Source organism: Prunus persica, chromosome G4 (genome assembly GCF_000346465.2).
Source record: "Prunus persica cultivar Lovell chromosome G4, Prunus_persica_NCBIv2, whole genome shotgun sequence".
In the NCBI taxonomy this organism is placed as follows: Eukaryota; Viridiplantae; Streptophyta; class Magnoliopsida; order Rosales; family Rosaceae; genus Prunus; species Prunus persica.
In genome coordinates this window covers 5,776,466-5,790,452 of record NC_034012.1, presented here as the reverse complement: position 1 = coordinate 5,790,452, position 13,987 = coordinate 5,776,466, and the positions used below count along the sequence as shown (strand labels likewise).

The following is a 13,987-nucleotide window of genomic DNA, read 5'->3' as shown; positions in this document are numbered from 1 at the left end:
TAGGACAAAAGGTTTAGTGTTTGTTACCTGTGGGACGGGAAGGATAGCGAGAAATTCAACTATGAAGTCAAAAGATAACCAAGGCATCCTCAAAGCTAATCCCTTGGCAGCCAACCTTGGATAAGACATAATATTTCTTGATGGCGGACCATAGCGAATCCGATTGTACATGAAGCTCAGAATCGGACACAGTCGCAGTATTTATTCATAATCAACTATTTTATATTGCTTTAATTAATTACTTTTTATGAGTCAATAATTAATATTCTTTTCCAACTTTCAAGAGTGAGTATGAAGTGAGGCATCAAAGGGGTGTTATTCATTTGGTTGTTAGAGCTCGATGATTACTGGTTTGGGTAGAGTAATTCTTCACGCATTTGAGGAGGGTTGCTCTTTTTTTTCTTTTTTTTTTCTTTTTTTAAATTTGGGTTACATTAGAGAAGAGAAACCCTATTGGAATTTGATCCTGGGTGCCATGGAGGGGAGGGAGAATCCACTCACTGTGCTTTCTTTGCTAAATGTATTTTTCACATCCAACTATAAAGGAAACAGAAAACAAAGACTCATTGGTGACCGAAGTGAGTTAATTAATTAAATGGCTCAGCTTGCCTGAGGCACCACACATGCTATTAATTTGTCAAATTACACAAGAAATGTATGATATCCACATTGTGGTTTTGTATATCTTCGGGCTTTTGCCCTCATTTTTCGGTTTTATTTCTCAAAAAAGGAAACCACAAAATGAAAATAAACGTATTCATTAATTCATGAAATGAAGAAAATAGAAATATTCATCTACGATAAAAAATAAACAAACGAACCTCCTCCTGACCTTCATGCTTAGTTTCTTCTTAAAAATTGTTTAGTATCTCATCAATCTTGTTGTAGGAAGTGCCAACTACATGAAGTTTCAACGGCTAAGAGTTGTCTAAACTTCGGATTTTGAACTCCTCTGGAAGATGTCTCTGGAGACCACTAAAGTTTTCAAGTCATTAACTGTGAGAGCAAAGGCTTCTACTTTTTCGGCACATCGGACAGTTTTGAACGAAACAGGTTGGTCATAAAAAGTTTTGGTTTTCGCTGCCCAATCCAGAAGTTGTTTTCCCACAAACATACCTTTCTCAAGAGTTTCAAATGAGGTTGAGGGACATGCCTCTCCAGCAGCCCTAATTGGCAGGTATGCCTGCATAGAGCCTGTTATAATATAGAGCATCGCGTTAAGTGGTTGTCCAGCTTCAACGACCTGGGCATTCTCCTCGAACATCTTTGGCTTGAGATAGTCGCAGATCGTTCCCAACGCTTGATCGTTCATAGTTCGAAGCTCCTTTACCTATATGTACATACATATCAGAAAATTAGATTCTAATCCTCATATAAGTTTCAATTTGGATTACATCCTTCAAAAGGTTAAACATTGATCTCTATCTATTAGATATATATATATATATATATATATATACACATGATCCAATTCAGCATGTATGTTCCAACTGAGTGTTTTTATTGATTTTTTTATTTTTTATTTTTTTTATTTTTTGCCTTCCCATGAATCCATCGTCATAAAATATTTCGTTTGCTATATTCAAATTATTATAGAAGTAGAAATAGAAATGTCTATCGAGGTATTATTATTGCATTGCTTTAAAACATGGATGGTTGTGAAAAAAGGGTAACCAATTAAAGAGGAGATTCTGTGGCATCATTTGTAACTTAATCAAAACAAGCGTACACCTTAGTGGAGTCAAGATGTACGGCTGTTATTTTACTAAGAATTGGTAATATAGCTGGGTTAGTATTAGAGTTTTTGAGTTCAAGTGTTGTGGTTCCCTCCTTAGTGGAGTCGATATGTACGGCTGTTAGTTTTCCTGTTTCAAAGCACATGAATGCATGTATGGGAGATGCATGCATGGTCTACAATTGATGGCTGAAAGGAAGAGAAAAATGGGGGAGCTGCACATGCTTTCGGTGCCTTAGGTTCCCTCCTTAGTGGAGGAATATTTTTGTATGTCATGGTGGTGTTTGTTGCAATGATGGGAAGACATCATCATTTGTCTTTAATGCTGCTGTCTTGGGAAGCCTTTTGACTGGCCATCATTGTGGCTCTTCTAGCATGTACGTGGGCTGTTTTTGGGAGGTGAAAATCACCCTTCCTTTTATGGTTTATAAAAGGGGAGGCTGCATGCAAGTGGGAGTGTGCTTGTGTTGCATCAAAGGCATGAGAGAGTTGTGGGCTGGTGTGCATGTGAGCCGCACCAAAGGAGAGAAAGCATGCAAAGGTGCGTGGGCTGCTGTGCTTCAGCTGCACCAAGGCAAGGGAGAGAGAGCACGGCAGAGAGGGAGTGGACTGCTTGTGAGATGCAAGCAAGCAGTCCCACGAACTCCTGGAGGATGTTTCAGCTGGGAGTTAGCTGGGTTCATCAAGGGTTCAAGAGAGGGTATATCTCTTGGGGTGAGAGTGATTTTCACATGTATGAGAGAGGGTGTGCAAGGGGTGTATCCTATTGGATACGGGACTCAGGTGTGTGTATAAAACTCTTGAGTGGTTATTCTTCTACTTGTGTCTTTCTCATGTTATAGTGAAGGTGGTCACTCTCCGGGGACGTAGGCAGGTTATCTGTCGAACCTCGTAAATTCTCGGTGTGTTCTCTCATATATTTACTCATTGTCATCTTGGACTTCTTGGTTTATTTATCTTTATTTCTTACATCGGGTTCGCTGTGACTAGGGGGAAACCGGTGTGTCCCCAACATGAAGCCCCTTAACTCTTCCATTCACTTTCAATCACTATTTCTCTATCCTTAACTTTTTCTTTCGTTTTTTGTGCCTATGGAAAATTCTCACGACACCAACCCTTAGTCCTCTTATTCTGACGTTATCCATCAGCCTTCTTTTTCGAACCAAAAAAAAAGAAAAAAAAGAAAAAAAAAAAGAGAGAGAGAAAGGAACTTACTTTTTTCAGCATCTCCGTGCAGAAATGGCGCCGCATAATGCTTCTCCCACATTCGTCAAGAACAGAGAAGATATAATTCACATCCACTTCAGCATGTATGTTTTCTTTCAATTTGTTTTCACTAAAAGCATGCATAATACCTATCGCCACATCATCAGAAATGCCATTTATTTCCATCCACAAAAATATCGCCTCTAGTTTCTCACGTATCTTCGGGTCAGCAGCAATTTTGAGAATGCCAGCTGTTTCAAATTAGTGGCAACTACATGAGTAAACAAAGAAAAAAAAAAAGAAGAGGTGCCAAATATTTCAAGTTTCAAAAGGTAAGGATTGTCTAAACTTCACCTTTTGACTTCATTGGGAAGATGTCTCCGGAGAGCACTAAAGTTTCCAAGTCATCAACTGTGAGAGCAAAGGCTTCTACTTTTTCAACACATCGGACAGATTTGAACGAAGCAGGTTGGTCATCAAACGTTTTGGTTTTTGCTGCCCAATCCAGAAGTTGTTCTCCAACAAACATACCTTTCTCAAGAGTTTCGAATGAATGAAATGCAGACTACCGTTTGGCCAAAAAAATAAATAAATAAATAAAAACATACCTTTCTCAATAGTTTCGAATGAGGTTGACGGAACTACTTCTCCAACATCCGCAATTGGCAGGGACACCTGCATAGAGCCTGCTATAATATAGAGCATCGCATTAAGTGGCTCTCCCACTTCAACAACCTTGGCATTCTCCTCGAACACCTTGGGCTTGAGATAGTCGCAGATCATTCCCAATTCACGATCGTTCATATGTTGAAGCTCATTTGCCTATATATGTATATATCAGAAAATCAGATTCTAATCGTCATCTAATTTTCAATTTTGATTAATTCCTTATAAGAGATTCAAGATTGATCTTTATCCATTATCCATTATCCATCTCAGCATGCTGAGTGTTTTTATTGATTTTTTTTTTCTTCCCATAATACCATAGTCTTCCAATATATCGTTTGGATGAGCTCCACCACAATTTTAAGAAGTCAATCTTTGTTCCTTAGAGAGTGAATATTGTGCCTAATCACATACTACTGCCGAGATTATATGGCTATGCTCTTTTATCAAAGTTTTAAATTTCTTCCATGACAAACCTCCCCCTCTCTCAGCTAATCCCATATTTAATGCCCGCACCAAACACGTTAAAATTGACTACCATTATATCCGACAACTTATCACCAGTAACTCCATTTCCATCAGCCATGTTTCCTCTCCTTATCAAATTGCTGACACCTTCACCAAGAGCTTACCTAAAGCCCAATTTCAACACTTGAGTTCCATGCTTATCATTGTCTCAACACAACTCCGCTTGAGAGCGTATGTTAAGAAACAAAACAATCAAATCATCCAACGACTAGAAAGAGAAGAAAAAAAATACTTAAGGCACTCAACAAACTTGCACCCGAACCAGCAAGTAGCCAGCTCACACAGTACCTACGTGGAAGGGATATGGATGAGCCAAGGCCTATTCTTCCTTGTATTCCTTTGTTCTAATTCTATAGACTTCTTGTATAGGAAAATATATAGGGTTTGTTTGTTCTAATTCTCACACAGTACCCTAAAATATATACGTTTTTCCTTTGTGCAAATGAATGACAGTGAGAGATATATTATTCTTGTAATAAACCCTAGCAGCAAACATCTCAACATAGAAACAAGTGGTGTTAAAAAGGGTAGCCAATTAAAAGAGAGATTCAATGGCAGCATTTGATTCAAAAATTTAATTTTAGTTAGAGTTGTAACATAAGTGGGTTATTATATATAGAGCCTTCAGGTTGCAAGGATCTATTTTTATATGACTCTGAAGAGTTTTATATATATAGATTCAGAAACATACTTTTGACAACAACCAAAAAAAAGAGAGAAAGAGGAACCTACTTTTTTTAGAGTCTCCATGCAGAAATGACGCCTCACAATGCTTCTCCCGTATTCTTCAAGAATAGAGAAAATATAATTCACATCCACTTCATCATCTATTTTTTCTTCCAATTTGTTTTGACTAATACCATGCATAATATCTATCGCCACATCATCAAAAATGCCATTTCTTGCCATCCACAAAAATATTGCTTGTAGTTTCTCATGTTTGTCATGTATACGCAAAGCAGCATAAATAGTGCGAAAGTCACCTGTTTCAAATTAGCGCCAACTACATTATAAAAATAATAAAATAATAAAAAGAAGCGCCAACTATTTCAAATTTCAAGGATTGTCTAAACTTCACCTTTTGACATCTTGACTTTGATGTTCACTAAAGTCATCAACGGTGAGAGCAAAGGCTTCTACTTTTTCGGAACATCGGATAGTTTTGAACGAAACAGGCTGGTCATCGAAAGTTTTGGTTTTTGCTGCCCAATCCAGAAGTTGTTCTCCAACAAGCATACCTTTGCCAAGAGTTTCAAATGAGGTTGAGGGATGTGCATCTCCAACATCCCTAATTGGCAGGTATGCCTGCATAGAGCCTGCTATAATAATGAGCATTGCGTTAAGTGGCTGTCCCGCTTCAACCAAAATCTCATTCTCCTTGAAGATCTTTGGCTTGAGATAGGGGCAGATCATTTGCAAGTCTTGATCATTCATATTTTGAAGTTCCTTTGCCTATATATATATATATATCAGAAAATTTAACCATAATCCTCATACAAATTTTATTTGTCATATTTTAGACAATGAATAATAGTATTTTATGTACATTTTTTTATAGGTAACATACAATTTTATTTGTCTATTTCTGTATCTGACTTATAGGTAGTCTTCTAATTTATGTTCCTAACATATAGGTAGTATTCTAATTTATGTTCATGACTTATAGGTAACACGATTTATCACTAAGTTTTTTTCGTTGCTAATAAGAACACTATTTACCTATATGTTAGGTACGTATTTAATGTGGGCGATTGCCTAATTGATTAGTATAATATAGAGGCCTTTACTTCAATTGATTAATTTGTACTTTACCCATATATTAGGTAAATATTATCAATGAAAGAATTCCAAATTTAAATTATGAAATTCAATTACAAGTAAATAATTCATTAAATTTAGATTTTCAATGTTTTCCTTATGTATCTCAAAGGGTAAAATCGACACAATAAAAAGAGTAATAAAAGTCAAATGACCTACATCTAAAACCAAAAACACGCGGACTAAACCCAATGACAGCTAATCGTTTTGAACCTAGATCTAAGAACCCCTTCTTTAATCCTCTTTTTTAACCCCAGCTCCTACCCTTTCTTCTTATCATCCCCTAGTCGCAATTCAACATGCGTCTAACCTCTTCCCCATTAAGCATCAAAAACACAATTACATGCTTTGGAAAGAGCTTACCCTATCCTTCAAACCTATGATATGATAGGTGTGCTTGATGGCACAGAACCATGTCCACCCACAGTTCCTCCTTGATACTGATGGTCATCCCACCAAGCAAGAGAACCCATCTTTTACCCATGGATCAAGAATGAGCGCACGTGTTGCATTTGGATTCATGCTTCTTTATCTAAGACCATTCGACCCTACATTGTAGGCTCATGAACAGATAGAACGTTAGCTCGACTATCTTCAAAACATCAAACACCTTGCAGACAGCTTGGCTGCAGCTAGCGCTCCTCTTGTACTCAGATTTTATTGGTCATGCCCTACATTTCCATTAGACTGTGCCTAGATCCCATCTCCACAAAGGAGATTCTTGGCCTTCTTTACAATAACTACTCTTGAGATTGTTCGTGTTTTTACAAAACCCACAAAGTCCTAGACATTACACAAACATCCCTCAGATTTCAAAATAGTTTCACATAACTTTATAAATCCAAAAAGACAAAACAAAACCACTGAAATACTGTTCATGATAATAGAATACTTTGAATACCCCCTTAATTCATATCCATTTCATATAATAAAATTAAAAATTAAAAACCCTACTATCATACTTACACCAAGAAAAGAGAGAGAGGAAAGGGAACCTACATTTTTCAGCTTCTTCCAACAAATATCGTGTCTCATAATTTCTCTCTTATCCTTATTAAGAACAGAGAAGATATAATTCACATCCACTTCACCATCTATGTTTTTTTCCAATTTGTTTTCTCTAATACCACCCAAAATTCTTCCAACCGTATCATTTGAAATGCCATGCATTTCCATGCACTTTTTTATCTTTTTTTTTTTCTTATCTATCTTCCGTCCTAACTCCTCCTTATCCAACGATTTTTGGAGTGCTTGTTGCATATATATCTGTTTCATAACAAACAAGAAGCTAGTTCGTCATATTAAATATGCATAAACTATACATTCATGTAGTGGGTGTAAGTTTAAACTGTTATCGTCCCTCTCAATAGGAGATATTTTATATAAAAAAGCATAAAAATAGCCATTCACTGAAAAGGAAAAGGATAAAGGAATATGTAATCGAACCCATACTATGGACAAAATTTGAAAAATACGGTCAAGCTCGAGGCGCTAATGCGAAATGTACTGGAGCTGAATTATTTTGCATACAAACTCTTCAAAACTTGCATTTTTATCATTCCGTCTATTCCAAAAATCTATTTTAATATCTGAGTTTTTAGTTTCATTAATTCCGTTATTGACTTGGCAAACGTTAACATTTTAAGCCACTTTGTCAGTTTTATGTTAAAAATTTATTAAAATATTCATTAAAATAAAAAACGAAGTAAGATATCACCCGAACTACCAAACCCCATCCAAAAAAAACCACATTTTTCCTTCTTCCCATAATTTTATTGTCTCTGTTGTTTATGTATGGATTTATTTTTCTCGTGTTTGAGATTTTGGTTTTGGTGTCTATGGATTTCAAGTGGTGACTGGGTGTGGAGTTTCTGGTTACTTTATTCGGATAGCTGCGGCTGGAAGCAGATCGGATTGGTGGAATTGAGTGTGGATTTGTGGTGGCGGGTATGGCTAGGGGCGATCAGATTTGGACATAGAGGAGGATAAATCAGGGTGGGGATATGCGGAGGAAATGGTGGCCACGGGTTGGGGGGTGGCAGTTGGCGATGGGGAAGGGTTGGGTTTTGGTGGGAGTGGGAGTGGGAGCGGTGGGAGGAGTGGTGCTGGGGGTTGTCGGGTTCAGGTTCTAGGGGCTGTTTTTTTTTCTCGTAAATAATCTTATTTTATTATTAAAATTTATAACATAAGTTTATGTATATTTATTAATTTTAAACTAACTAATTAATATTTCAATATTTTTTTATAAATGAAATAATGTTAACATTTGACAAGTCAGTGACCAAATTGATGAAAATCCTTTCACACGCGAATAACTGAATAATAATTTAAAAATTTTACTAATATCAAGAGATTAATTCATCAACAAAAAAAGAAAATATTCATCATGATTCTTTTTTTTTTTTTTTATAAAAAATTATCATGAACATGATTCAACACCAGCGTACCTGTAGGTTTCCAAGGAGATATAAAAATAATAGGAAAATATTCATCATGATTCTTTTTTTTTTATTTATAAAAAATTATCATGAACATGATTCAACACCAGCGTACCTGTAGGTTTCCAAGGAGATATAAAAATAATAGCAGGCCAATCAAAGAAACGATAATTGCAAAGCAGTTTTCCCACACATAGCTACTTGTTTGCATATTCGTACCAAAGTTACTGCAACAACCAATTAAGTATTTAATATATTGATATGAAATATTTAGGATATACAGAGAGTCTTAATTAACAGATTCTTCAAATATAGTAATGATCTATTGGACTACAGGGATTCAAGAGATTTGTGGTCACTCATTGTTGGATGTAAATTCAACGGTTCACTCACTCTTGTACTCTTTTTAAAAAACTTTTTTGAACCATTGAATTTACATCCAACTGTGGGTGACCACAAATCTCTTAGACTCCTGTGGTCCAAGAGATCAGAACTGTCCTCAAATAACCCTTTATTACTCTTTTTTGGGTATTTCTTCAAATATCATCCTTACAAAAAATTACTTGAATCAAAATCCATTTTACCACTCAATGATGGTTGTCATTTTAATATTTTCTTGAAATACTGTATTTGTCAAGGATGATTTATGAATCAAGACGTGAAAAATAGATAATTTGAATTGTTAAAATAAAATTTGTAATGACCCAACAAGCTGTCCTTCAGACAAAGTATCTCTTGGGCGGTATCCATGTAACCACAAATAGGAAAATAAAGGTGCCAATGAGAAGAAAACTACACAACTATTTTCTCATATCTCTCTTTTCTTACTAGAGAAATTTTAGGGATTTCGAAAATAAATCATGTTCAATAAATTCCGGATTTTTGAAATGCTAGGAATTAGGGATTATTTGAGAAAAAAAACTGCTTGTAACCAAAATGACATATAGTTTTGTAAATAAATGATAATACCTAAACCACTTTTATCCTACAGGGCATCCATTTTAAAAGTTCTGTTTTAGTTAGAAGTGGAAAAGTATATGAAATTCCTCTACACTATCAATAGCTTAAAACACACACACACACACACATATATATATATATATATATGCATACCTTAGATTTCTGACGCCCCACCATACGCAGTAAAAGAACTTGGTTGGAAAATGCATTGATCTTGTGATTCCATATTGAATGGCATCAAGAAATATTCCAAAATTAAATACGGTAGCATTTGGTGGATTTGACGGGCATAACTCATTTAGGAAGGTGATATTTCGTGAAGTACTGCCACTGCAATAATCAGTGGCTCCACAACTTATAGCATTTTCACAGAATTGATGCCAGCATGATATCTCTCGTTGAATAGAAAAGAAATACCAAAAACCTCCAAGTACCTAATCACAAAATGTTTATTCATGATTAGATCATCTTCAAAAAGATTAGTCCAATTTTGATTAATGATTGTGAATATGTCAATAATCACTTTTATGGAGAATCACTTCTCCCATGTGCTTTTCAGCAAAATCACTTGAAATAATTATATGAAAAAGCACGTGGAAGGTGTTTCTCTCTATAAGTGATTATGGTCCCAAAGAGCCCTTGGTTGTGTAGCAGTTACAAAGCTAAAGATTAGACATAAAATTGTGATTTATGAGTCATGGCGATAAAAAACTTACATGACTAGAAAGAACGTAGAAGAAAAAATATAATGCAGCTTGAACCCCTGTTTTGGGTTTGTTCTTGAGATATTTACTGAATCTGTAGATTAAGAAAACCCTGGCCGGATAATGCATAACAAGGAACACGTTCACGGTGGTCACTCTTTGGCCGAAATGTCCAGAGCCTGCTGACTTGAAAAAGAAAACTACTATTGCCAACTGGGAAAAAAAAAACAGCTGGTTTAGAGAAGAGTGAATAAGCAAAATCTAACTATGTACGCATAGAGAAAAGGTTGACCTTGACTGATTTTCCGTTTAAGACAAGCAAAATCTAAAAATTTCAAGTACAACTATGCAGACGAAGGTAAAACAACATCTTATAAGTGGTCTGGTCTCAAACTACACACCAAATTAATGTAGCGACACAATTTAGACTGATTTGATTTAGGCCTCAAACTAGTAGCACAAACGAATCAAACCAATCCATTTGGTGACGATTTGTGAGTTTTATGCATGTGTTGGTATATTAATTTTTGTCTTCCTGTCGGTTTTCTTGACTGCATACTAATAAAGCAGAATGCTAAAATCAATTTTCTGCTCATGCATTTTCTTCATTTACACACGTGAGATCTTCACTTTGACCTTTTGTTTAGGTAGATTATGTGTATCTTATAATATTAATACCTACCTCATCACCCACATAGCTCCAACAGTTGATGTGGCATTGAATAAGTGTAATACAAGGGTTTTTTTAAAAAACATTTTTAGCATGAAATAGGTATATCTCCTAATTAAAAGCATATTTAGGAACTCAAACGTTTGCATTATTTAAGCAACAAAAGTTGAGATTTCAATCTCTTACCTGTGGGATGGGAAGGATAAGGAAAGCGCCAATTAATATACTCAAAAAGCTGAAGACAAGTATTACAAGTATTCCAAGTATTCCAACGAGGAATACAAAAGCACCAACCTCTGGCACCCGAATCCAGGGCACCCAACTTATAAGCACTCCACCAAGTAGCATAAACACATGATTTATAGTATGCAGTACGAAAGCGGCATCAGGAAGTGCTCGCAAGCAAAGAGCTGCAGTCTTCAACCTTTTGTCTATTCCAAGGCACTTGTTCTTCTCATCGATGACTGGAATGTAAAAGAACAAAGGATCTATTGACACTGCAATACATGATATTATAAATGCATTTTTCCTCGTTAATGGAGAAAAGAAGACGCGCCAAAGAAGTCCCTTCTTTTTCATTTCATGATTGTAGTATTCGTCGCCGAAATCGAAAAACTTGCTGATAAGAAACGATGTCATAAGGGAAAAGAAAAACGAATCATATGTACAAACGACTTTTAGTAGCATCCATATTCTGAATTTAAAACAATACGATCAATGTTTTTTTTCTTTCTAAAATTCATAATGCAGCTTGCCTTTGTTTTGGTTTTTTTTTTTCACACATTATTCAAATTAAAAAAATATTACAGCTTACCCTTGTTTTGGTTTTTTTCTTCAATTTATAGGTTTTAGGATTTATATATAAAATCAATATAAGAAATGAGTTATATTATAAATTTCTTTTAATTAATTAACATATATAAGAAAACAATAATGAATAATGAGAATCAATAAACCTAAATCGTAAAAAAAGACTAGCAAGCTAAGTACCAGCTCGAAATAAATCTAACTACACTATAAGGATGGTCACCTGAAAGACTAGCAAGCTATATACATATACTAACCTCATGAATTTGGGCACAAATATGCGAACCAACAGAATAATCTGAATGAGAATCCTGAAATATAAACGACTGCAGGTTAGTTTGTCCTTTTGATTTCTTGTATTTACTTACTTCAATATAGGCATAAATTAATTAAGAGTTTAACATATATAAGAAAACAATAATGAATAATAAGAACCAATAAACCTTTTGACCAAAAGTTATATGCATATACTAACCTCACGATATCGGCCACACGTCCGAGAACATGAATAATAACCTCAGCGATAGTCCTGAAGTATAAACAATTGCATTAGTAAGTGGTTTTCCTACTTATTTCTTCAACAAAAGTCATCTTAAAATAAATATTTCTGATTACCCTTTTTGGTTTTCGTATAATCCAACCTGAACTAGTCAGGAAATAAAAGACAAAAAAAAAAAAACAATATATCTCAAAATAATAATTCTTGATGTAACTAATGGTGGATTAAGGTGATCTCATTCGATAGTTCAATCAAATCCAACAAATCAAAGACAATAAAAACTTAAAATCCGGTTTAATACTTTGGGTTAAAATAGACCCCATATGTATAATATGTGGTAATTTTGAATTTTTCTCTCCAAATAAATCCTATATGTATAATATGTCATGTTAAAATGGACCAATTTTTTCATTTTCATGCGCTTGAAATAGGCAGGACAATTTCATTTTGAAAGAACCCAGTGTGCGAACCAAACGCAGGTATTGCTACAGCCCACGTGGCCCCCCATATTCATGAATTAAGCTGTAATAAATCTAAAATAAAAATAAAAAAAAGACTAGCAAGCTAAGTACTAGCTCGAATTAAATCTAACTAGTATCTTGCTAAACTGTAAGGATGGTTATCTGAAAGCCCTAAAAGGTATGTATATATATGTACATATTCTAACCTCACGATTTTGGCCACAAATGCGAGAATGCCCACAATAATCTGAACGAGAGTCCTGAAAACAATATAGGCATAAATTAATTAACATATATAAGAAAACAATAATGAATAATAAGAACCAATAAACCTTTCGACCCAAGGTTATATGCATATACTAACCTCACGATATGGGCCACACGTGCAAGAACATCATTACTATTCTCAGGGGCGATAGTCCTGAAATATAAACAATTGCATTAGTAAGTGGTTTTCCAACTTATTTCAGATTACCCCTTTTTGGTTTTTGTATAAACCAACCTGAACTAGTCAGGAAATAAAAGACAAATACTAGTGATTAGTGAAACCACAAATTTTGATTCTTATTACTGCGAACCAAACGCGCGTAGTGCTACAGCCTACGTGGCTTCCCCAATATTCGTGAATAAAGCTGTAATATATATATATATGCATTAGAAAAACAAATGACGACTTACCTGGAACTTGAAGGGATGGTTACCTCTCCCCCTTCCTCATCCATGGAAACAGAGGATGTGTGTGAATCGAAGAAGACCAAACGAAAAAAATCTGGAGAGAAAAACTGATTTCTATTTGTCTGTATATGAATGAACAATCGCATGCATTGAATGAACAATTGCTTTTTATACAGGACAATAACAAAACTTGATGAGCTGAGCTGGAAAGTTGACTCTAGTCAGCTAATACCTATCTACAGAGAACAGGTAAAGTTTAGTTTTGAGCTATTAACGATAAAAAGTAAATGAAGCAACTATTGTAATTGAGCTGTTAATTCCTTTTGGATATTGTAAGCAAGGTGTGAAACTTCGATCACTTCTGAATTATCGGGGTCTCAAAATACATAAATTTTTATGGAAATTTCGATATCGGTGAAGATTGAATAAAAATTATGAAAATTGTTATACAAATATGTAAATTTTTAACGAAACTTTAAGACATGCTTATTTAACCAGTAATATACTAATTCAACAAAATAAAATGATAAAACTTAATGACATGGTGGACTTATATGGTTGAGATTACATATCAATTTTGCACTGATAAACTGTGTTACTTACAAAATATGCTCACTAATTCATAAGATTTGATTGTATACACACCAATTTCATTTAAGTTTAATTATTTTTTTTAATGAATGAACAACCTTTTTAGGAGACGCTAAACTATAGGCGATAATTTAAATTACAAAGAGGAAAGGGAATTTCCCACACACACTACCAATTTGCCATGGGATGTGCAATTAGTTAATTCAAAAACAATAGAAAAGTTATTTAT

The 13,987-nt window shown here is 34.8% G+C and overlaps 2 protein-coding genes across 2 annotated transcripts; both read right to left on the bottom strand.

Moving 5' to 3' along the window:
* Positions 743-5,118, bottom strand: LOC18779345 (putative cyclic nucleotide-gated ion channel 13). Its single transcript, XM_020563118.1, has 5 exons — positions 4,868-5,118; positions 3,550-3,763; positions 3,296-3,472; positions 2,951-3,192; positions 743-1,330 (listed from the first exon to the last, which is right to left on the bottom strand). The coding sequence occupies exons 1-5, from the start codon at positions 5,042-5,044 to the stop codon at positions 929-931; spliced, it is 1,212 nt and encodes a 403-aa protein (XP_020418707.1). The 5' UTR covers positions 5,045-5,118; the 3' UTR covers positions 743-928.
* On the bottom strand, positions 5,034-13,278 carry LOC109948979 (cyclic nucleotide-gated ion channel 1-like). Its single transcript, XM_020563116.1, has 12 exons — positions 13,171-13,278; positions 12,857-12,913; positions 12,699-12,752; positions 12,008-12,061; positions 11,790-11,843; positions 10,912-11,344; positions 10,068-10,268; positions 9,505-9,785; positions 8,507-8,618; positions 6,953-7,219; positions 5,214-5,587; positions 5,034-5,118 (listed from the first exon to the last, which is right to left on the bottom strand). Exons 1-12 carry the CDS (start codon positions 13,212-13,214, stop codon positions 5,115-5,117), a joined length of 1,935 nt encoding a protein of 644 aa, XP_020418705.1. The 5' UTR covers positions 13,215-13,278; the 3' UTR covers positions 5,034-5,114.

Excerpts from the sequence above, each read along its gene's own strand:
- LOC18779345 (XM_020563118.1), bottom strand. The coding sequence starts at position 5,044 with ATGGCAAGAAATGGCATTTTTGATGATGTGGCGATAGATATTATGCAT. Across the intron at positions 3,193-3,295 it reads CTTCCCAATGAAGTCAAAAG|CTGGCATTCTCAAAATTGCT; the intron begins GTGAAGTTTAGA and ends AATTTGAAACAG. Across the intron at positions 1,331-2,950 it reads GCACGGAGATGCTGAAAAAA|GTAAAGGAGCTTCGAACTAT; the intron begins GTAAGTTCCTTT and ends ATGTACATATAG.
- LOC109948979 (XM_020563116.1), bottom strand. The coding sequence starts at position 13,214 with ATGGATGAGGAAGGGGGAGAGGTAACCATCCCTTCAAGTTCCAG. Across the intron at positions 10,269-10,911 it reads TTATCCTTCCCATCCCACAG|TTGGCAATAGTAGTTTTCTT; the intron begins GTAAGAGATTGA and ends TTTTTTTCCCAG. Across the intron at positions 9,786-10,067 it reads TCTACGTTCTTTCTAGTCAT|GTACTTGGAGGTTTTTGGTA; the intron begins GTAAGTTTTTTA and ends TTTTGTGATTAG.